Here is a 25,311-nt window from a genome sequence, read left to right on the forward strand (position 1 = left end):
GCTGACCACTGGGAAAGAGCGTGATACAAAGTTCCTCGTGTCATTTTGCATTTCCTCTTTGCTGACCATTGCTGACTGGCCACATTCTCCCTATGAACGCCAAAGTAGACTTACTGTGCTTCACTTTCTCCCAAAAGTGGTTTCCTCCTGGGAACTTGGAAAAGTTATAGCTCTTAGGACCCCCAAGCCAACCCACTGGAGCTGTAGTCCGAAATGTAAATCTAGCAGATCTGTTCCTCCTTAGCCTTTTTGCAAGGAAATCCAGTTCTTTTGAGCTTTCCCTGCAAGGTTTGTGTTCCAGGTGTTCTGTACTGTATCTTAATTCTTTTCAACCTTTTCAACCATGGCAGCTGCAATGTATGATCTGCTTGAGAGTAGTGAGTCAAAACCCCCTGAGCATGGAGAGCCAAGCTCTGTCATCTGGGTGTATTTCACCTAATCTAACCTGCTAGTTCCAGTGAAGTGAAACCAGTTCTAACACTCTGCTCTGTGATCTCATGGAAAGCTTGCTAAGGACCCTTTTGGTTTCTGAAATTGCACCATGATCTGCTACATCCCTCCAAACCTGTATTCTTAGGAGTTTATCAAATGGCAGGAATTTCTCTTAAATTTGAATGAAAAGAAAGTGGGGCCAGAACGCATTCACTTAAAGTCGCTAGTTTAACGCAATTACGTGAATGTGTATTGCGTTCAAACTGACTTCCCATTGCCCAAAAATAGCATGCTATTGCCCAAATTTGCATGTGGCAGTCTATCACACAATAATGTGAAACCCCATGATTGTGTTTGGACTGACTTCCCATTGCCCAAATTTACCTGTAGTGGGTTATCACGCAATAACGTTAAACCCCATGATTGCATTCAGATTGCCATTGGATTATACTTCCAATTTCCCTTGTCTGTTAAACTCCTTAGAGACTAGGGTTGTACAGACCAGCATTAGACGCCAGCCTCAGGGCAGAATGTGGGCATGGTGTCCACATGACGGATGCTCCAATGTTGCCCTGATGCCACCGTCACGCTGTGTGCTCAACTGCATGGGGGGGGGCGTCACAGCGCTCCTTTGGTGCTTCATCCAAAATGAGTGCCAGAAGGTGCTGCTGTGGCGGCAAAGGAACCCTTTCCACAGTGCAAAAAGGAAGCACTTTTTGCAGCTCCTCTGTGCCACAGAAATGCCAGATTGGGGCCACGGCATGTAGTTGCCGCGGCCCCAATCCAGCGCTGAAAGGGGCAGCCTGCTCAGCACCTATGAAACTAATAAAAAGAGCGGTTGAGATTTTTTAGCTAATGAAGTCAGCAAGATGCCAGTGAATACACTGGTGAAGTATGTTTGGGAAACATATATACTTTCCCCAAACAGGCAAATATAATGGAAGTTGCTGAAGGTTGCAATATTTGTTGCTGTAGTACTTGAGAATTTAAAAACAAAATTCCAAATGATATTTCTATTGTCCCTTAGAATCATAGAGTTGGAAGAGACCACAAAGTTTATGCTGCCCAACTCCCTGCTATGGAGGAACATGGCCATCTGTCAGGGATGCTTTGATTTGGATTTCCTGCATGGCAGGGGGCTGGACTGGATGGCCCTAGTGGTCTCTTCCAACTCTACAATTCTATGATTCTATGATTTCCTGATGAATCCCAGCACTGGCTGCAACATTTTACTGCCGCTCTGGAGTAGATGTTTTTATAATTCCAAGACATTTCAGCTCAGAAAGGTACCCTACTATCTCCTGCCCCCTCTCTCTGTTTTTAAATAGCATTATAGTTCATCGAATCATAGAATTGTAAAGTTGGAAGAGACCACAAGGGCCATCCAGTCCAACCCCTGGCCATGCATCAGTGCAATGACACTTTTACACTCTTAAGGAAAAAAGGGAAAATCCCACAGTATTAAAACAATAAACAATTTTGAAAAAGCCCAGGTGAGAAGCAAGAAATTGCTACAAACAGCCAACAGAAAGAAGGGAATGAGTTGAGGCAACAACCAGCAAAATCCAAATAGTTGTATTGCAAGAACTCATCCTTTAGACCACTCTGGATGAGTTGTAACTATTGTTGTGGTTTCATTTAATATAGTGGTGTTCTAACAAACAGATGGCGGCCGGCGTCACACCCATCTTTGGCGCAGCGCTTACATGTGCTTACATATGGTAGCTAGGGCGCCCTTTCCATAGCGCAAAAAGGAGCTGCTTTTTGTGGCTTCTTTTTGGCACTGCAGAAAGGCCAGATTGGAGCTGCATTGTGTGGTTGCTGCGGCCCCAATCCAGCAAGGAAAGAGGCGGCATGGAGCTGCCTCTTAGAGGCCATCTATTGAGCCCCTGAGGCCCTCAACAGACTAGCAAGTAACACTGGCATGAGGGCAGAGTGGGGGCATGGCGACTGCATGCCACCCACCCCCATCCCAGCGTCATGTCGGCATCACGCCATGCACCCCACCACATGGTGAGCAGCATCACACCACGTGTTTGTCGCATTGTGAAGATGGTTGCACCAAAGAGCCATGGCAGGGACGGCTATGGCGCCCTTTCTGCGACGCAAAAAGAAGCTGCTTTTTGTGGCTTCTTTTTGCGCTGCGGACCTGCTGGGTTGGGGGTGTGGCATGCAGTTGCCTCATCCTCAAGCCAGCGCTTCCATGGGAGGCACAGAGCCCCCTTTTAGAGAAGATCTGTCCAGCCCCTAAGTCTACTTCCTCAGATACATGGAGTGAACTGGTACCCAAGAAGGACTTTTATAATCAAGCTGGATAAATAGCCATGGAAATGCAAAACCTGTGGGTCTGCTGATAAGGTGACAAATTCAGTTTGAACAATGGTCATTGAGGGAAGTTGCCTAAGGCCAGGTGAAGGATGAATACTAGAAAGAGTTTTCAAACATAGTGTTTGCAGGCTGGGAACCTGAAAAGAGATGTGATAAACTGGCTAAGAGCATCCTCATGAGGCTGGTGTGTTAACCAGTGTTCTAATATGTGTAGCATGCCAAGAAGGCATTATATATGTCAGACATTTATATGGTGTCTCCAGTTTTGCTGGTCCACTAATAGCCAGATTTAGGGTGAACACATTAAGAACACATTTGCAAATGAGATTTCATCCACAGCCTACAGACAGAGGCAGGGGAAGCAGGGCATAGATTGTCTAACACAATAGTTATTGGTTATGAGTCACCTTGGTACCCAGAGGGCTCTTACCGCTCCTTGTCTTGGCATGAAGTCATAGCTTTTTCTCTGCAATTAAGTTTTCCTATGGCGGGGGTCAGCACCACATCAGCACTTCCCCCGTGGCATCAAGAGGCCAAGCTTTTCCCGTAGCCTTTGAGCTAATTCATAGATCATAATACACGCCTCTTTCCCTGCCTGCTTTGACATCAGCATAAACTGAAATGGAGTGTGCGGATGCAAAGAAGGCCGAATCAAACAAGCAAAAGAATAAGGCACCGTCTCTAAAGGAAAAGTGTCTAGATAGAGATTTGCTTAGTCTGATATGTGCATTCTGGATATATAGGGATAATGCTGGGGTAAAGGAGCATAGGCACATCAGAGACATCCAGTGAGCTGTACCTACGCAATTGAGAGCCCAGAGAATGGCACAGGGGTTTTTTTGGAAATGGAGGTGACTGGCACAAAGCATTAGTTTTAAGATCCAGATCATAGAATCATAGAGTTGGAAGAGACCTCAAGGGCCATCCAGTCCAACCCCATTCTGCCATGCAGGAACTCTCAATCAAAGCATAGCCGACAGATGGCCATCTAGCCTCTGTTTAAAGACCTCCAAAGGAGACGCCACTATTCTCCAAGAGTTCCTTCCAATGTTGAACAACTCTTACTGTCAGCAGGTTCCTCCTAATGTTGAGGTGGAATCTCTTTCCCTGTAGCTTTACTCAATTCTTCTGTGACCTAGTCTCCAGGGCAGCAGAAAACAAGCTTGCTCCCTCCTCAGTTTGACATCCCTTCAAATACTTAAACAGGGCTGCCATATCACCTCTTAACCGTCTCTTCTGCCTAAGTCTTTCCTCATAGTGCATGGTTTTGGTCGCCCTCCTTTGGACACATGGCTCCAGTTTCTCAACATCTTTTTTAAATTGTGTCACCCAGATCCAGCTAGTTGAGCAGACACTGGTGATGTGGAAGTTCTAAGCAACCTAGTGGAAGGCAGCATAGAAGAAGCTCTGAGTAGATGAGTGAAAGCCACCATGGTGGAACTGTACCATTGGGAGGGCAGCATTAGTCAAGAATGGGCCCCAGTAGAGGTCTGAGGAACTACAAAGGGATTTTGAGGTCCGAAGGAAAACCCACACTGCAGTTACTGCACACTGATACCACTTTAATCACCGTGGCGCCATCCTATGTGTCCAGTTGTGGGCACCATCATCCAAGAAGGATGTGGACAAGTTGGAGGGTGGCCAAAGGAGGGTGGCCAACATGGTGGAAGGTCTGGAAATTGCCAAGACCTTTGAGGAGAGACTTAGGGAGGTGGGTAGGTTTAGTTGGGAGAGGAGAAAGTCAAAAGGTGATATGGTAGCCCTGTTTAAGTATTTGAAAGGGTGTCACACTGAAGATGGAGCAAGCTTGTTTTCTGCTGCTCCAGAGAATAGGACCTGGAACAATGGATGCAAGCTACAGAAAAAGAGGTTCCACCTAAACCTTAGGAAGAACTTCCTGATGGTAAAAACTATTGGACTGTGGAACACACTCCCTCAGAGGATGCTGGATTCTCCTTTGGAGGCCTTTAAACAGAGGCTGGATGGCCACCTCTCAGGTGCTTCAATTGTGAGTTCCTGAATGGCACAGTGGGATTGGACTAGGATGGTCATTGGGGTCTCTTCTAATTCTAGGAGTCTATTATCCTTCTATAGAATCATGGGATGTGTAGTTTCGTGTGGAACTTAGAATTCTCACCAAACAGCCTTTAATGCTGTAGTTCCTCACCAAACTACACATGCCAGGGTTCCATAGGATGGAGCCATGGCATTTAAAGTGGAATCAAACTCCTGTAAGTGTGCAGTGTGGATTGTCCTGTTGTTTGGTTGAAAAGCCTTTCCTGAGGACTTCAAGTGAATCAAAACCTAATGAAATTGCTTAAAACAAAGCATGTAAAAATCACATGAGGGCTAATATGTGGAGCTGTAGAGCATCTCATCTCCCTTGTGGCCTTCCATGCTTGGACCATTGTCTTTTCTCTTTAAAATCCACCCCCACTAAAGATTTATGTGGGTTTTTGGGGCTCTGTGGCCATGTTTTAGAAGAATTTATTCCTGACATTTTGCCTGCATTTCTGGCTGGCATCTTCAGAGAATGCTGGCATGGAAGAAAGTTGGGTCACACAGTGTGTGTGTGTGTGTAGACACATACACATACACCCAACTCTCTTCCATGAAGATGCCAGCCAGAGATGCAGGTGAAACGTCAGGAATAAACTCTTCTAGAACATGGCCACAGAGCCCCAAAAACCCACATAAATCTATGGATGCTGGCCATGAAAGCCTTTGACTTCACACTCCCACTAACATTGAAATATTGAACTGAAATGTGACCCCTCTACGCATTGCCACCGTATTTACCTCTCGACTTGTTCCTCCCATCATCTCTCTCTGCTGTATCCCTGGCATGAGAAATCTGGATTGTAAGCCTCTTGGGGCAAAGACCTGTTTTATTTCCCCTTCTCCATTTTTGGCTTGGGATTCTCTTTGGAGCCCAGTGACTGATGATCGAGAGGTTTAAATCACAGAACAGCCCCATTTACAGACTGAATCAACCCTCCAGGAGCTGTCCATTGATCTCCTAACCCCCTGAAGAGCCTCCAGGGACAATTCTCTTATATCTTATTTATTTAAAGCTTTTTTACCCAGCTCTTCACTTGGAAGTCTTCCCAGAAGAGCTGACAGATGAAGAAATCCTGAGACAGACCCTGCAGCTGGGCCTTGAGACACGTTTTCCTGCATTCTCAGCAGGAATCTGCAATTGCAGACATTCACAAGAGACACTGTCTGCCCAATGCTCCATGCGAGTAGCAATGAGGGCTAGCGACTTAACAGCTCATTCATTTTGGCGCTATGCGTTCAGGGGCAGCCACGTATTTGGGCATAAAGTCAGACCTCAGTTTTTGTTGGGGTTAGGAGTGCAACAGTTCCACAAAAGTAGGAATGCCATGAATCACAGAATCATAGAGTTGGAGGAGACCCTAAGGGCCATCTAGTCCAACCCTTTCCTGCCATGCAGGAAATCTCAATCAAAGCATCAAAGAGGTGATATGATAGCCCTGTTTAAATAGTTGAAGGGATGCCATATTGAGGAGGGAGCAAGCTTGTTTTCTGCTGCTCCAGAGAACAGGACCCGGAACAATAGATGCAAGCTCCAGGAAAAGAGATTCCAGCTCAACATTAGGAGGAACTTCCTGAGAGTAAGGGCTGTTGGACAGAGGAACACTCAGAGATTTTGGTGGAGTCTCCTTCTTTGGAGGGCTTTAAGCAGAGAGATGCTGGATGGCCATCTGTTGGGGATGCTTTGGTGGAGAGTTCCTGCATGGCAGAAGGGGGTTGGACAGGATCAGGGCCCTTGGGGTCTCTCCCAACTCTATCATTCTATAGTTCTATGGAGGAGGGAATAGAATGAGGGAGGGATGGAGGGAAGAAGGGAGGGAATGGAGGGAGTTAGGAAAGGGGGGAATGGAAGCAGAGATGGAAGGAAGGATGAGGGAAGGAGTGGAGAAGGGAGGGATGGAGGAGAGAATGGTAGAAAGGAATAGAAGGAGGGACTAGAAGAAGGATGGAGGGAATGGAAGGAGAGATGGAGAAGAGAACAGAAGGAGGGAGTGGAAGAAGGGATGGAAGGAAGCAGAGAAGGGATGGAGGAGAGAATGGAGGGAGGGAATGGAAGGAGGGAGGAGGGCCTAGATGGGTCTCCTCCTGCTCCTCCTCCGGAGCGTGACGTGGGGACGAAGAAGAGGAGGAGGAGAGGAAGGGAGAAGAAGGGAGAGCGAAGCAGAGGCCGAGGGAAAGAGGGCAGGCGAGAGGAAGAGGAGGAGGAGGAGGAGGAGGGCAGCCGGGGATGAAGCAGCCGCCTCTCGGCCCCTGAAAGAAGGCAGCAGCCTCCCTCCCTCCCTCCCTCCCTGCGGGGGTCCTCCTCGGGGGCCATGGGCGACAAAGGCACCAGGTGAGCCAGAGGGCACGATCCAGCCCCGAAGGAGGAGCCCCATTGGGCCAGCCGGGGTTACTCCGGTGTAAAGGCCATTGCTTTGGGGCGGGGATGCTGGAGCCCCCCGCTGGAGCTGCGCTGGCTGCAGGCTGTGGACTCCCCCCGGCCTTGCTTCCGAGGAAGGCATCCCTTTGGAGCCCCAGGAGGAGGCTGCTTGGCTTTGGGCTGCATCGGGCATGACCCGCCGGCTCCCATGCCCACCTGCCCCGGACCTGGCTCCTCCTCCTCCTCTGCCAGTGTAACGTGTGAAGGGGCGGTGGAGACACGTGTTTCCCCGAGCTTGGGTCTGAAAGGCAGCCTGGAGCCCTTGGCAGGAGGCCGAGAGGGGGGCCTTTGGAGGAGCCCCGAAGGGACCCCGAGGGATGGGCAGAAGCAGACCGCAAGCAGCCATCTTCGCTGGCATCGCTTGGCCTCTGACCCAGTCTTGCCATCCTTGGTTGGCAGCAACAGCAGGGCTCCCCAGCTTGAATGCCCCCCGGAGAGCCCTGTTGCCCTCTCCTGGTGGCCTCCCATCCAAAGGCAGAAGAGAAGCTGGAGCACCTTCCTTTCAGGGGGAGAGCTCCTGCCAGCCCCATAGTGCCAACTCTGGTTGGCAGCAGCAGGGCTCCCTGATCTTCTCTAGCCTCACCCAGAGATGCCCTGGGGGTCTCCTGCCCAAGCCTTAACCAGCTCCAACCCTTCCTAGCTTCTGAAACCACCTGGGTTGAGGTTGCTGAGGGTGGCACCAAGCTCCTGAAGGGCCTTCTCTGACTGGGAGCAAACAGGGCTTTCCAGGCAGGGTCCCTCTGCCACCTGGAGAGCCTTGGTCTTCTCTCCTGGTGGTCTCCCATCCAGTCAAAGGAACATATAGACCAGCCTTTCTATGAGCCAGACCCTGAGGGTCCTTCTGGCCTGGGGTCGTCTACTCGGACTGGTAGCAAATAGGGCTTTCTAGGGTCCCAGGCAGGTTTCTTCTCCCCCCTGGAGAGCCTTGGTCTTCTCGCCTGGTGGTCTCCCATCCCAGTAATTGGCACATAGGAAGCCAGTGACCCAGACCCTTGAAGGCCAATACTGGGTGCCTCTACACTGTAGAAATAATGCCATTTGACAACGCATTAAGAGCTGTAGCTCCATGCTATGGAATCCTGGGATTCCTAGTTTCACAAGGCCTTGAGCTTTCTCTGCCCAAGACTGCTGGTGTCTCACAGAACGACAAATCCAAGTCTTCTGTAGGATGGAGCCATGCTTTGGAGGTTTTGAAGCAGAGGCTGGATGGTCATATCTGTCAGGGGCTGCTTTAAGGGTGTCTTCCTGCCTGGCAGAACGGAGTTGGATCGGATGACCCTTGGGGTCTCTTTCGACTCTAGGATTGGGAATTCTGTGAATCTATGGCAAAGTGGGGCTGAAATTGCATTCTTTCTACAGCGTAGAGATGCACCCTCCAAGATTTCAGGCAGGATTGCCTGGCGATCCTTGGTCTTCCTTTCTTCCTGCTGGTCTCCCATCCAAGGACTATCCAGCCCTGACTCTCCTCAGCTTCCAAAACCAGACAGGGCTGTGCATGTCCAGAATGGTGCGATGGGGGGCTTTAGATTTGGGGTGTGGGAATGATCAAAGGAAGCTCCCTTGTATCTTATTGCTAGTCCAACTTTATTATCTGTTTTCGTATAAATTGACACTTACGTAACTCCTGTTGCTTCAATAGATTTTGCGCCGCTTGGGGTTCGAAATGAGATTTTTGGCCTCTGATTGCAAGAGAGGATTCTCTCATATCTAGCAAAACAGAACCTGGCTTTCCCAGTAAATTGACCGTTTGAATCAATGGCGTGAAGCAGGAGTATTCTTTGCAACCTATAATTTGGAATGAATGAGCCCAGACCTGGTGCCGTTGTTCATTGCATTGTTCATTGTCTCAGCAACAGGGGCTGAAAAATGCGCATAAATCTATTTCCAGAGGCTCAAAATGTATTCCTCTTTGTGTTTCCTCTTTCTTGTCTTTTTCCCATCCAGCTGAGAAACATTATCTGGAAGGAAAGCTGCCTTTGCTGCAGAATATTTCCCTTTGCTTTCCTTGAGTTTTCCCTTTTGCTTTTTAAGGCCTGTGCTGCCATCAGTGGGATCTCTATGTTCAGGAGCATTTTACCTTTGGCCGTTGCATCCTGGGTGCAAGCGACAGAGGAGGGCTTTTGGTACATGAATTTCCTAGGATGGGATCTGGCTGGAGGAATGACTTGTTTTCCTACATGGTTTCCACAAGGCTGTTTGCACAACCCGTCCTGTGTTCATGCACCTGTTTCTCTAATGTGCTCGGTGCCTTATGCGCTCTGCTCCAAGAAATAATGCCTTCACTGGTGACAGATTTTGCACATGAGTGTTTTTGGATAAGGTGGAGAGAAGCGGGGAAAGACTCCATGTGTTGTTATTGTTAAAATCTCCAAATATCATTTGGCAAGGATGTGAGCATGGCGGCGTTTGCTGCTTTTCTAAATCCTCCTTAGATTCTTCTTCTTTTTTTGAATAATATTTTCCTCTGCTATTAACACATTACGCAAAAACCATGACATCCAATATCAAATATATTCACCTGAACTAATGCAACACAAATGTTACATTACATTACAATACATACATAACCAACCAAGATTACAGACACAATTTTAAATTCAGCTTAAACACATGCAAACCCAAAGGGTGCTCAGCCATGGCTCCGCTTCTTCATCCTGGAGAGAAGTGACCATTGGGGTCCCACAGGGCTCTGTCCTGGGCCCAGTGCTATTCAACATCTTTATCAATGACCTGGATGACAGAATTGGGAGCATACTTATCAAATTTGCAGATTACACCAAATTAGGGGGAATAGCTAATACCCCAGAGGACAGGATCAAGATTCAAAATGACCTGAATAGACTAGAAAGCTGGGCCAAAGCTGACAAAATGAAATTCAACAGGGAGAAATGTAAGGTACTGCACTTAGGGTGGAAAAAATGAAATGCACAGATATAGGATTATGGGGGACACCTGGCTGAATGAAAGTACATGTGAAAGGGATCTAGGAGTCCAAGTAGACCACAAGTTGAACATGAGTGAACAGTGTGATGTGGCAGCTAAAAAGGCCAATGCAATTTTAGGCTGTATCAATAAAAGTATAGTGTCTAGGTCAAGAGAAGTAATAGTGCCACTCTATTCTGCTTTGGTCAGGCCCCACCTGGAATATTGTGTCCAGTTCTGGGCACCACAATTCAAAAAGGACATTGAGAAACTGGAGCCATGTGTCCAAAGGAGGGCGACTACAATGGTGAAGGGTCTGGAAACCATGAAGCCCTATGAGGAACGACTCAGGGACTGGGGATGTTTAGCCTGGAGAAGAGAAGGTTAAGAGGTGATATGACAGCCCTGTTTAAATATTTGAAGGGATGTCATATTGAGGAGGGAGCCAGCTTGTTTTCTGCTGCTCCAGAGACTAGGACCCGGAGCAATGGATGCAAGCCCCAGGAAAAGAGATTCCATTCAACATTAGGAGGAACTTCCTGACAGTAAGGGCTATTCCACAGTGAATCACACTCCTTCCTTGGAGATTTTGGTGGAGTCTGCTTCTTTAAACAGAGGCTGGTTGGCCATCTGTTGGATATTCTTGCTTTGACTGAGAGTTCCTGCACGGCAGAATGGGTTTGGAATGGATGGCCCTTTTTGGGGTCTCTTCCAACTCTAGGATTCTATAAAAAGCAAACTGCTCCAGTTTGTCTTAACTGGTCTGTGACCCCCCCCCCCCCCTTAATAACATTTGCCATCTTGACCTCCTTGGGTTTTTTTGGCCACATATGTTGGAGAATTCGAGTGTGCAATCCTACCATCAGTTTGCAATCCAGTGCTTAAATACTGTAGATACATGAGTCTGTGTTGACCTCCTATATAAATAGAGGGCAGGTTTGGGGGCAAAAAATAGGGATTTTGCTATCACCCATGGTTAAGTCAAGAGTAAAACTTAGTCGCATGTGATGAAGGATGTAAAGTAAGAAGTAAAGGAAAACAATGCTAAAGAACTTACAAAATTCCAGCAGGCATCAGTGAAGGGTGCTTCCAGGGCAGGTTAAACACTTGCCTTTCACCACACACACACACACACACACACACACACACTATATGTGTATGGGTTAAAATACAGTACTTACATTGACCCATGGATAACTCAGCCCAGGTTTTTTGGGTTGTATTTGTTTCAGCTAAATTTCTCGACTCCTACATGAGTATCTACAAATCCAGTAACCTCCCAACAATGATACCTTTATTAGACCAACCAAAATACACAATTATATGTTGCAAGCTTTCTAAGTCACACTGTTTTCTTCATCCAGGTGAAAAGGACAAAGAGACTGAAAATGTTAGTCATAGGCCACTTCGAAAGCTTGCATCGTGTAATTGTGCATTTTGGTTGGACTGATAAAGGTATCATTGTTGGGATGTTACTGGATTTGCTATATGGCCAATACGGCTGGCCCTGTAGGAGTATATACAGTATGTCATTTTAGGAGAAAGCCCCATTGAGTCTCGCAGAAGTAAATATGTGTGGTTTTTTCAGTGGGTTGTTGCTTTAGCGTAATCAGCTTCATTGCATTTTAACAACCTAACTGTCTCCACTTGTAATTGTATCGGTTGTTCGGTCATGCTGTCAGCCGCTTTGTCTCGGTCTTTGAAGGAGGGATAGAAAATCAATCAAACAAATAATCCATCCAAATAATGAACCTTCCAGCTGCGAAACAGGGAAGGCGTTGAAAAGCTTTCCCAGTGTGTCTTCTGCATGATTATGCAATGTTCGCATAGCAGGGGGAACTAGATGTCATCATTGGCTACATCTGCACTGCAAAATTAATGCAGTTTAATGCTGCTTTCACTGGGGTGGTTCAGTGCTGTGGAATTCTGGGATTTGTAGTTTTCTCTACTACCGGTGAAGTTGGACTGGATGACCCTTAGGAGGAGCGATGTGGGTTTTCTGGGAAAGTAATATTTTTCATGTGCTGTAAAGATCTGGACACATTTGGTTTAAATGTTATATTCAGACACATCCAGCCCTTTATGTGGACAGGACTTTATTGGGATATTTGTGTGATGTAGTGGTTTGAGCATTGGAATATGACTCTGGAGATCAGGGTTTTAATCTCGGTTCAGCCTTGGAAACACACTGAGTGTGTTTGGGAAAGTCACACTCTCTCAGCCTCAGGGAGGCAAAGGCAAACCTTTTCTTCAAGAGGAATCTTGTCAAGAATACCTTGTGATAGGTTTCTCTTAGGGTTGACATAATTTGGGATTGTCTTGAAGGCACACAGCCATTTGTAATGATGGAAAGAGTATTGCATCTCCTTCCATTATATTTAACAAAAAATGACTACACTAAAAATAATATTATTTTGGGGGTAAGTCACACCCTCTCAGCCTCACATGAAGGTAATAGCAAACCTCCTCTGAACCAATATAGCCAAGAAAACCCCTTATAGTCACCATAAGCCAGAAACGATATATGGCGCACAGCAACAACAACAACATACCAAAGTAGGAGCAGGGGCTAATACTCCAGAGGAGAGGATCAAAATTCGAAATGACCCAAATAGATTAGAAAGCGGGGCCAAATCTAACAAAATGAATTTCAACACAGAGAAATGTAAGATAGTGCACTTAGGCAGGCAAACAAACAAGGGGACACCTGGCTTGACAAAATTACAAGTGAAAGGGATCTAGGAGTCTTTGCATACCACAAGTTGAACATGAGTCAACAGTGTGATGCAGCAGCTAAAAAGACCAATGCGATTCTAGGCTAGAAGTATACTGTCTAGATCAAAGGAAGCAATAGTGCCACTCTATTCTGCTTTGCCCAGGCCTCTGTCGCGGCAGAGAGACGCAGAGGCAGGAATGGGGGTGCAAAGCTTAGCTGGCCAGGTCTTGGCCAGCCCCTTTTATTGACATTAAGGTTACATTAGGTTTACATTATCTCATAGTATATCAGAAGGCAATTTGCGGGATCAGGGACCAATGTGTACTCAGGAGAATCCTAATTAACAAAGGGAGCAGGATGTGTACATTGTCTCAGCCGAATCAACATGGGCTTATCCAATTATGGATAAAGCATTGTCAACCAGAAGGTGAGTCATGATCTCGTGGTTTGCCAGCGAGGCCATCACATCCTATTCTCGGTAGACATTGCTATCCTGGGAGGGGGTGCACCCCCTGGGCTTTCCAGGGGATGCCACAGGCCTCACCTGGAATATTGTGTCCAGTTCTGGGCCCCACAATTCAAAAAGGACGCTGAGAAACTGGAGCCTATCCAAAGGAGGGTGACTGAAATATTTGAAGGGATGTCATATTGAGGAGGAGCAGGCTTGTTTTCTGCTGCTCCAGAGAATAGGATACAGAACAACAGATGCAAGCTCCAGGAAAAGAAATTCCAGCTCAACATTAGGAGGAACTTCCTGAGAGTAAGGGCTTTTCGACAGTGGAACAAACTCCTTCCTCAGAGATTATAGTGGAGTCTCCTTCTTTGGAGGCCTTTAAACAGAGGCTGGATGGCCATCTGTCGAGGATGCTTTGATTGTGATTTCCTGCATGGCAGACTGAGGTTGAATCAGATGTCCTTTGGGGATGCCTTCCAACTCTAGTATGCTGTGGTTCTATAAGGGGAGTATGGATGCTCCTGGGAGCTGTCTGCCTATCGGATGGGTGTTTTTTTCTCGCTGCTGCTCCCCCTTTAAGAATGACTGCCTTTCTCCTCTTAATTGGATTGGCTGTCCTGGGATGTTAATCCCTTGCTGCTCTCATCTTCCTGACTTAAGCCTTTTTGATAAATCGCCTTTGGGCAGCTTGAAAGCCAGGGTTTGCACATATATGGGGCGGGAGAAAGGGATGGTGGCTGCGGCTGTTTATGTGCCATCAAGACAACTTCAGCTTCAACAATCCTCTGAATCAGAGACGCTGTTATTGCCAGCATGGCTCAGGTTTTGCAAAGCCAGGGCCGCTGTGGCTTCCTTGGCTGAGTTGACCCAATAGCACCAGGTATTCATTGGTGGTCCTCCATCCAAGGGCTCACCAGGGCAGACCCTGCTTAGCCTCCAAGATCAGATGAGATCTGGTGCCTTTAGGGTGTTTAGGCAATATGTATGTACAGTATGTTCCTTCAAGTCTGCTGTTGACTTATGGCAACCTCCTGGATTTCAGAGCGTTTTCTTAGGCAAGGAAGACTCAGAGATGGTTTGTCCTCTTCCTTCCTCTGCAATATAGCCTTACAGCACCTGATATTCATTGGTGGTCTCCCATCCAAGGACTAACTGGGGCTGAACCCTCTTAGCTTCCAAGATCTGACGGGATTTGGTGCCATACATTGAAATGCCTGGAGGTTCAACTGGGTGACCCTTGTTGTCTCTTCCAACTCTATGTTCCTATGATGATCCTAACTTTGATATTCAGTGATACATCTTTTCACTTTGAAGATCCATCTTTCCTAGCAAGATATCTCTATCTCTCTACAAGTGATCTGTCTGGTGGTTTGTCTCTTTTTGGAAGGTTGTAAGGGAGAAACAGGAGAATGGGTTCCCAGCAGGTGATTTGGCCAAGGAATAGCTAGCAAAGATTGCTAACCTGCCTTGTAGGGCTTTTAGATAAGCTCAGCCAACGCTGCCTTCCAACCCTGCAAAGCAGGCTTAGCTTCTGGGTTAGCAACCTTAACACTTAAGGATGGTTAGTCTGCTTCTCCTGGGTGCTCAAAAACAGTGCCATGATATTTGTGGATTTCATTGTTGATAGCCTCAGTGTTGTACATTTGGACTGTCATGACAAAAAGTTGTGCAACTCAGATAGGCATGGAGGATCTGATCTGAGTTCTTTCCGACCATCTGAACTGAGGACAACAACCAAATACAGGGCTATGGCTAACATGGTCAAAATATTCCTTTCTTTCTTTCTTTCTTTCTTTCTTTCTTTCTTTCTTTCTTTCTTTCTTTCTCCTGTTTTTAACACCTTTGCCTGATGAAGAAGCCAGTGGAGCTTTGAAAGCTTGCAACATGTATCCCTGGATATGTCCCTCACCACTGTGTAATTCTAGCACATTGATTGCACTTAAACTGCCATGGCACATCCTTGGCAGTTCTGGGATTTGTAGTTTGGGGAGGCATTGGAGCTGTCTGGCTGGGAATTCTAAGTTCTTCATGAAACTACAAATCCCAAGGTCCAATAGGATGCTGCCAGGGTAGGCAACTGTCAAAAGCTAGGGGGCTACATTATCCCCCTCTTGGAAACCTTGGTGGGCCAAAGCCTCACTACATTCCCTGCAAAATATATCACATTTTGGCTCTCTGATGCCATGTAGGGGGCATGGAGTGTGGTTTTGCCACATATTTACTTGCCCATGGAGCATTTTAGACCCAGGGGATGCCTTTTTCCAAACCCCACAGTGGTGCATGACCTCATTGCAAGGGAGCACATCAACACCCCATGTTCGTCTCCCCTCCCAAGCCATGCCTCTCTCCTCCACACATCGCAGGTGTTTTTATGGCAATCCCAGTCATTATCTGCCATTGGAGTGCATAAAATTGTGGGTGAGTCGTGGTTCATTCTCCATTGAGTGTTCTAAGGAAATCAATGATACAGCTTTAATATGCTGCTCCAGCTACATAGAGAGGAATGAAATCCTCATAAATCTCCTGAAACAAAGACCACACAAATGCATCTCAATTACCGGCAGCTAAATAAAGTGGTCTGTATTTGAGAGTGTCCCTAACATGTCCCTAAAGGGGCTTCGTAGGATCCATGGCAAAATGCTTCCTGATCGTGGTGAACCCGGCCTGCATTAGGAATGGGCCAGAATGGAGAAGCTCAGGGTTTCCATGAACTTCCAGCTTCAAAGAGTACGCAAAGGGATCTTCTAGCACCTTTGAGACTAACTGGGTGAAATATGTTGTAGCTTAAGCTTTCACAGACTTGTGCGATAATCTACCTTCTGTGATTCATGGAGTGAAATGATGTCCAGGAAGGACTGAAGCTTTCATAGACTTGGTCAGCTTCCTCAGATGGATGGAGAGAACTGGTCCTAAGAAGGATGAAAACTTTCATAGAGTTGGTCTAATTCCTAATGCATGGAGTGAAGTATTGACCAGGAAGGAGTAAAGCATCTATTCCCTCAGATGGATGGAGGGAACTGGTGCCAGGAAGGACTAAAGCTTTCATAGACTTGGTCTACTTCCCCAGATGCATGTCGTAAACTTGTGCCCAAGAAGGACCAAAGATCTCCTAGGCTTGGTCTGCTTCCTCAGATACTTGGACTGAACTGGGGCCCAGGAAGGACCAAAGCTTTCATAGACTTGGTCTACTTATCTATGGAAATGCAAAACATGTGGGTCTGGGGATGAGGTGATAAGTTCAGCTATAATAATGGTTATTGCAGGAGGAAGGATGTTGCCCAAGGCCAGGTTGGGAAGATGAATCTATGAATAGTAGAGGGAGTTTTGGAAGGTGGTGTGTCCATGCTGGGCACCAGAAAGAAGATCAGATAAACTGGCCAACAGCAGATTGAAAAAACTCCCTCCACCATTCAGAGGTACATCTACCCATCCACCCAGCCCTACATAAATAAAAAGGACTTTGTAAACAAGAGTTGGCCTGCGATTTGTTCCTTCTGAGCTGTTCTGGGTTTGCATAAAAAACTGAATTGATTTTGGAAGAGGAAGGTGCATGGAGGAGTGTGTATGGATTCGTTGCAACTGCGAACAGAGTTGAGGAGCCCTGGCTGTGTGCTTCCCATCAGTCTCTGCACAGACTGGGAACAAAATGTTACGCTGAGCTTTTGCTGGGAAAGTGCAGAAATGTCAAGAGCTTTCTTTTTCAGAAAGGAAAGCATCAGCTAATTGATTTCCCCAAATGCTCCTTTTCCTCCGTTAACTCATGTTGGGATTCGGTGCAGTCCAAGCTGTTGAGAGAGGCTTGACAATAAAACTGTTAGGTGGATTTGTAGTTGGTTGACCAGGTGAACATCAATGGCTCTTCTTCATCTTGGAGAGGAGTGACCAGTGGGGTGTCCAGTGGTGTTCTGTCCTGGGCCCAGGGCTATTCAACATCTTTATCAATGACTTGGATGAAAGAATAGAGGGCATACTTATAATTTAACAAGGATGTTGAAAAACTGGAGTGTGTCCAGAGGAGGGCAAACAAAATAGTGAAGGGTATGGAAGCTATAAAGCCCTCAGAGGGGAGACCTAGGGAGCTGGGGATGTTTAGCCTGGAGAAGAGAAGGTTAAGAGGAGATTTGATAGCCCTATTTAAATATTTGAACTGATGTCATATTGAGGATGGAGCAGGCTTGTTTTCTGTTGCTCTAGAGACAAGAACATGGAACAGTGGAGGCAAGCTCCAGAAAAAGAGATTCTAGATCAACATTAGGAGGAACTTCCTAACAATAAGCTATTTGACAGTGGAGCACACTCCCTCGGAGTGTAGTGGAGTCTCCTCCTTTGGAGGTCTTTAAACAAGAGGTTGGATGGCCATCTGCTTTGACTGAGAGTTCCTGCATGGCAAAAGGGGGTTGTACTGGATGACGCTTGTAGTTTCTTCCAACTCTATGAGCCTGTGATTCTATGATTCTAGCTCTCTTAAACAGAGGTTGGAATGCCATATTTTAGGAATGCTGTATTTGTGTATTCCTGTATCATAGAGGATTGAATTAGATGGCCCTTGGGGGTCCCTTTGAACCCTGATTCTGTGGCTCTAAAAATGTTTGCAGGGCTTTGTTGATTCAAATTTCTAGTGCAGAGAAGCTGATGGCTGTGAAGATTTGCTAGGTTGGAGAACCCACCTCTTAGGCCAAGTTGGCTTTCTCTCCTGACTTATAGGTGTGTTGTGTTCAGATGTCACAAGCTACACACACACACACACACACACACACACACACACACACACACACACACCTTACTTGTGCAAAATTTGAAGACTTTCCACCCATGGATCAGAACATCAGCTTGATCCTGGGTGTCTTTCCTCCCGATAGCTTGTCTGCTTTGCTGGCTTACTTTCTGCAGGATGAATCAAAATGTACACATTTTGCTCCCAGGTTTTGCTTTGAGGCGTAAGATGTCTGGCTTGTTTAACTTCCACCTGAATTGTTGCCTCCACATCATGTCCTGTTGCTATCTTTATTTATATACAGTGGGCCCTTCATATCCTCTGGGGTTTGGTTCCAGGACTCCCCCATGGGTACCAAAATCCGTGGATGCTCAAGTCCCATTAAATACAAGGACGTAGTAAAATGGTGTCCCTTGTATAAAATGGCAAAGTCAAGGTTTTCTTTTGGAATTTATATATATATTAAATATTTTCAAGCCATGGATGCTTGAATCTGTGGACAAAAAGGTCTGTGAATCCAAATTGCCAATGGCCCAAACCTCAAGGCAGTAATATCTGGGAACTGGAAGACCAAGGAAGAATAATGAGAAATGCTATGCAGTATATATTTATAGCAGTGGCATTGCTACAGACAGGTGCACAATAGCACAATTGCAAAAAGCAACCCTGTTTGGCATTGTCCACATTATCCAACAATAGATAGAATCTACATCATTGATGGTCCAAATGTCCAGTCCATAACGCCTCCTACACCAAGGTGCAGAATAATAACCACAGTAGAGTCGGCCCTCCATATCAACGGATTCTTCATCCATGGATTCAAGTATCTACAGCTTGAAAATATATATTTTAAAAAATATAAATTCCAAAATGCAAACCTTGATTTTGCCATTTTATATAAAGGGACACCATTTTACTATACTAATGTATATAATGGGACTTGAGCATCCGTGGATTTTTGTATCCATGGGGGGTCCTGGAATCAAACCCCAGCGGAGACCAAGGGCCCACCATTAATAATAATAATAATAATAATAATAATAATAATAATAATAATATCATCCCCTTATATTTAATGGGGCTTGAGCATCCATGGATTTTGATACCCATGAGGGGTCCTGGAACCAAACCCGAGTGGATACCAAGGCCTCACTTTAACAATAATTGTTTTTGTGTGCCTTCAAATTGTTTCTGACTTATGACGACCTTATCACAGGGTTTTCTTGGGAAGATTGGTTTGCTGTTGCTGTCCTCTGAGGCTGAGAGAGTGTGACTTGCCCAGGGTCACCAAGTGGGTTTCATGGCTGAGTAGGGATTCGAACCCTGGTCTCCAGAGTCATAGTCCAGTGCTCAAACCACTAGGCTATGCTGGCTCTCACCCTGCTCTTTTCCAAGTCCTGAGACTCAAGACAGTTTATAATGTTGGAAAATGTAAAGTTGGCACTCCATAACCATGGATTCTGCATCCACAGATTCATCCAACCATGGTTTGAAAATGTTCACACACAAAAATTATTCCAAAAAGCAAACCTTATCCATGGATTCTGATATTCTGGAACCAAACTCCAGTGGATACCAAGGACCCACTGTAATAATAATAATAATAATAATAATAATAGGTTGTTAGTTCCCAAAAGCCTATCAAAATGAAAAAGTCTTTTTTCTGCCATTGGAAGGAGATTATGAAGGGACAAAACAGATTCTGTGTTATGTGTGCACAGAAGAGACCTAGAGATGCTCAGTGTATCTACAGCCTTTTCTTTCCCAAAGCATCTCCAAAATTGCAAAAAAGGCCATACTGTGCCAAGAGGATCAGACGTCGCCTCGAGCAAGGCTGAATATTTGCTTATTTTCCCCTCATGGTTTTGCATAATTGTATTCCACACCTGCCCGTCATGCAGAAAGATTGACAGGCCTTTGAAACACCCGACATTCCCTTTGTGTTTGAGGACCGTGGATTGACTGCGCTGCTCCTGTGAACTAGGTAGCAAGAGTGTTGTTGTTGTTCTGTGTCTTCAAGGCATTTCTGACTTAATGGCAACCCTAAGGCAACCCTATCATGGAGTTATCTTGGAAAGTTTCTTCAGAGGGTGTTTGTCATTGCCATCCCATCTGAGGCTGAGAGAGTGTGACTTGCCCAAGGTTATCCAGTGGGCTTCTGTGGCTGAGCAGGGATTCCAACCCTGGTCTTCCAGTGTCCTGGTCCAGTGCTCAAGCCTTCACAGTGGCTCAGGTGTGTGTATTTAATTATTGTGGCATAGACGTTAGAATCATAGAATCACAGAGTTGGAAGACACCCAAGGGCCATCCAGTCCAACCCCCTTCTGCCGTGCAGGAACTCTCAATCAAAGCATATCCAACAGATGGCTATCCAGCCTCTGTTTAAAGACCTCCAAAGAAGGAGACTCCACTCTGCAAGGGAGCGTCTTTGTTGAACAGGTCTTACTTTAAGGAATTTCCTCCTAATGTTGAGGTGCAATCTCTTTTGCTGTAGCTCACATCCATTGGTCTTTGTTCTAGTCTCAGGAGCAGCAGAAAATAAGCTTGCTCTACATCCTCAAAGTGACACCCCTTCAAATATTTAAACAGGGCTGTCATATCACCTCTTAAACATCTTTTCTCCAGGCTAAACCTACTCAGCTCCCTAAGACTTTCCTCATAGGGCTTCATAGTTTCCAGACCCTTCACCATTTTGGATTTGGTGGAATCTCTTTTCTTGTAGCAGCAGAAAATAGGCTTGTTCCCTCCTAAATATGACACCCATTCAAACAGTTAAACAGGGCTATCATATCACCTCTTAACCTTCTCCTCTCCAGGCTCCCTAAGTCTCTTCTTGTAAGGCATGATTTTCAGACCCTTCACCATTTTAGTTGTCCTCCTCTGGACACACTCCAGCTTCTCAACATCCTTTTTGAATTGCGTTTCCCAGAACTGGACACAGGATTACTCTAGGTGAGGCCTGACTGAAGCAGAATATAGTGGCACTATTACTTCCCTCCATCTTCCCTCCAAATTGTATTGGCCTTTTTAGCTGCTGCATCATACTGTTGACTCATATTCAACTTGTGGTCTACTAGGACTCCTAGATCCCTTTCACATGTCATTTTGTCAAGCCAGGTATCCTCCATCCTATATCTATGCATTTCATTTTTTTCTGCCTATGTGCAGTATCTTATATTTCTCGATACTGAAGTTCATTTTGTTAGTTTTTGCCCAGCTTTCTACTGTATTAAAGTCATTTTGATTTTGGATCCTGTCCTCTGGGGTATTTGCCACTCCTCCTAATTTGGTGTCATCTGCAGATTTGATACGCATGCTCTTTACTCTTTCATCCAAGTCATTGATAAAGATGTCACAGAGCACTGGGCCCAGGACAGAGCCCTTTGGTCACTTCTCTTAAGTTAAGTCCACAGTGGAAGATGCTGCTGCCTCTGAGGTTGGTGGGGTCTCCTTCTTTGGAGGTTTTTAAGCAGAGGCTGGATGGGCATCGCTCACAGGGAGTGCTTGGGTTGTGTATTCCTGCATGGCAGAAGTTGACCATAGAGTTGTGGTGGAGAACCTGGAGGTTCGTAGAGAAAACAGTTCTCTAGATATCTGTAGGTCCTCCAGCGCAATTCTATGATCAGTGATTGGCAGATGTTGACTACAGAGTTGCACTGGAGCACCTGGAGATTCCTACGGAGGTGTTCTGTCACATAAAAAGAATAGTATTTTTTAATTTGCAATTTTTCCACATCCATGGGGGTCTTTCATCCCTAAGCCCAGCAAATGTGGAGCTACTACTGTACCTGTATTATACATTGCGTATAATTGGGTTGGAAATAAGTACCAGCGATGGATCATCCATGAAGCCATCGAGAGGAAGAATACGGGAGAAAATTTTGAAAAATAGATTAAAGCAATATATAAAGATCAGAAAGCACAATGAGGAAAAAACGGAACAACGTTTGTTTTTGGAGTGAGGGTTGAATGCTCTTGCAAAGGACTATAATGCTGGAATCCAGAGCCCAAACCCCTGAATTTCATCCTTTGGATGGTCCTCCTGGCTCCCCTCCCTTGCAAGGCTCAGCTGTGGAGTCTAATCTTCGGAGATAGCATTAATAGAATTTAAATGCAAGTGTGGCTTATCTTCAGGGACACAATTATTTGTGGCTTCCAGCCAGGCAAGAGACTTAACAGCATTATAAATAAAGAAGGCTGGGGAGATCAAAAGGCTCCTCTCCTGAATTGAGGGCCTTTAGATGCAGGGTTTGTGTTTCCAAGTCGGTCAGGAGGCTGGGATCTGGGACTAGGAGGTGTTTGTGTGTATATGTGTGCCTTCAAATCCCCTATTGACTTATGGTGACCCCATGAATTTTTTATAGGGTTTCCCGAGGCCAGGAATCCTCAGCTGTGGTTTTTCCAGTTCCTTCCTCTGAAATGAAGCCTCCAGCATGTCCCTTGGTGGTTTCCCATCCAAGTACCAACCGGGGCTAATCCTCCTTAGCTTCCAAGGTCAATGTGTGTATGTCTGTGCCTTCATGTTGGCTGTTGACTTATAGGGTTTTCTTAGGCAAGGAATACCCAGAGGTGGTTTTGCCAGTTCCTACCTCTGAAATACAAGCCTACAAGCACTTGGTAGTTGTTGGCAGTCTCCCATCCAACAGCCAGGGCTGACCCTGCTTAGCTTCCAAGATCAGACCGGATCTGGTGCCTTCAGGGTATTTAGGTGGGAACAAGGTGACCAGACATCATAACCGTAAGGTAGGATAAGGCACCGTAAAATGGAGGATATTGAAGAAAAATGTAGGGCAGTACAAAATAAAAGTTAAAGGCACTAATATAAAAATAATTTCCTTTCTTATGGTTTATCTGCAGCTATATTAAATATACAGTCGGCCCTTCTTATACACGGATTTTTTATACACGGATTTAAGCATACACAGTTTGAAAATGTTCCAAAAAGTATAAATTTACCTTGATTTTCCATTTTTTATAAGGGACACCATTTTGCTATGTCATTATACTTAATGGGACTTTAGCATACACGGATTTTGTTATACACGGGGGATCTTGGAACCAAACCCCAGCGTATAACAAGGGTCCACTGTACTGTATTTTATGATACACTCAACCATATTGTTCTGATGAACTTACCTTCCTTAAAATTCCCTGTTGGCTTGCAATATACTTAGAGAACTCTGAGCAAGTCGAACGCTTAAAATTGTACTTTGCTAGCAACAAACCCTTGAACGACTCTACATTTAAAACATTCCTTTCATTTTCTCATTGTGCTGAAATTAAGGTGGGGGGGGGGGAAACACTTGCAACATTTGCACTGCGTCCTCAAGCGGCCCATTGCCCAACACCTTTGCTGTCCGAGAAGCAAACACACCCTGAGCTCTGGGTGCGAATCTTATCTGCTACTGCTCCTAGGAAAAAAGAACTTTAGATGAAGAAGAGGAGCCATTGCTGAGCACCTTTTGGGTTTGGTTGGTCAACCAACTACTAATCCACCTAACAGTTGCATTGCTTAGAGTTAGACCACATTTTACTAGTTTGTAGCTATAAGTCAGAGTTGAGTTGAAGGTACGTAACAACTAGTACTATATAGTGCAAATAAAATGAGAGCTCAGCACAAAGAGGTGTCTGGAAAATGCACCTTTTCTTTAAGATTTGCACCAGGTGCTGTTGCATCAGGCACTATTTTTCTGCAATTCTTGTAGTGCCACTTTGCTGCCCGTTGGCACCGAGTGCCTCCTAAATCAGTGGGGCAGTAAATCCCCTCAAGGAACTCTCCAAACTGTAATCTTAAATAGGTTTAGCCCCTTGGACAGTTCCTGTAATCTTATCCCAACCCTGCTTGAGTAATCTAGGTAGCTGTAATTGGGAGTAGAATCATAGAAACATAGGGTTGGAAAGGATCCCAAGGGCCATCCAGTCCAACCCCATTCTGCCATGCAGGAACTCTCAATTGAAGCATCTCTGACAGATGGCCATCCAACCTCTGTTTAAAGACCTCCAAAGGAGGAGACACTGCCATTCTCTGAGGGATTGTTTTCCACTGTCAAACAGCTCTTAGCATCAGGAAGTTTCTCCTAGTGTTGAGGTGGAATCTCTTTTCCTGTAGCTTGCATCCCTTGTTCCATGTCCTGTTTTCTGGAGCAGCAGAAAACAAGCTTGCTCCATCCTCAATATGACATTCCTTCAACTATTTAAACAAGGCTATCATATCACCTCTTAACCTTAAGTAGATGCACTGAATCAATTGTCAAATGCCAGGTCGATTCTTACAGAAATCTTGTTAAATCAATGGGTCTACTCTGTTTGGAACTACCCAAAGTTTCATTAACTTGCGTTGGGGACGTTTGCCAGTTGGATGACAAATAAAACAAAATGTTGGAGAAGATCTTCAGCAATTGTATAGTGTAAATTGAACAGATACTTCAGGTCACCTGTTGTGCCATAGTTATACTGCTTGCACACCCATGTTTTGGCTGCCCTCCTGGTGCCAACTTCCCCCAAGTGTAGAGTTATTAACAGCAGCATCAGTTACAAACTCCGCACAGTTTCTATGCTTGTAGATGTGATGAAGATCATAATCTCCTCCTCCTTCTCTATCTTCATCTTCAAACCTAGGTCAAGGGAAGTCATAGTGCCACTCTATTCTGCTTTGGTCAGGCCTCACCTGGAATAATCCTGTGTCCAGTTCTGGGCATCACAATTCAAAAAGGACATTGAGAAACTGGAGCGTGTCCAAAGGAGGGCATCCAAAATGATGGAAGATCTGGAAACCACCAAGTTTATAAGGAGCAGCTTAGGGACTTGTGCCTGTTTTGCCAGGAGAAGAGAAGGCTAAGAGGAGACATGATAGCCCTGGTTAAATATATTAAGGGATGCTACATTCAGGATGCAGCAAGCTTGTTTTCTGCTGCTCCAGATATTAGGAAATGGAGCAATGGATCCAAGTTACAGGAGAAGAGATTCCACCTAAACATTAGGAAGAACTTCCTGATGGTAGGAGTTGTTTGACAATGGAAGATGCTGCCTCGGACTGTGGTTGTATCCACACTGCAGAAATTAAGCAGTATGACACCACTTTAACGCCCACAGCTCCATCCTCTGGAATCCTGGGATTTGTAATTTGTTGTAGCACCAGTGCTCTCTGACAAAGAAGGCTAAATATCTCACAACACTATGAATCCAAGACATCTGTGGCAGCTAAAGTGTCATCAAATTGCATGAATTCTGCAGTGCAGATGCCATTCAAGTCTACAAAAACCTATGCT

The 25,311-nt window shown here is 45.6% G+C and overlaps 1 protein-coding gene across 2 annotated transcripts in view; it reads left to right on the forward strand.

The window, feature by feature from the left end:
* Positions 1-6,939: 6,939 nt before the first annotated feature.
* Positions 6,940-25,311, forward strand: part of LOC149320193 (beta-arrestin-1) — a 114,040-nt gene continuing 95,668 nt past the window's right edge. For both annotated transcript variants that reach the window (XM_089513117.1, XM_089513119.1), the window contains exon 1: positions 6,940-7,150. In XM_089513117.1, coding sequence (XP_089369243.1) covers positions 7,131-7,150 — 20 coding nt within the window. In that variant the 5' untranslated portion in view covers positions 6,940-7,130. The remainder of the gene's footprint in view (positions 7,151-25,311) is intronic.

This window comes from Sceloporus occidentalis, unplaced genomic scaffold, assembly GCF_023333645.1.
Source record: "Sceloporus occidentalis isolate IW3139 unplaced genomic scaffold, rSceOcc1.0.p SCAF_2, whole genome shotgun sequence".
NCBI lineage: Eukaryota > Metazoa > Chordata > Lepidosauria > Squamata > Phrynosomatidae > Sceloporus > Sceloporus occidentalis.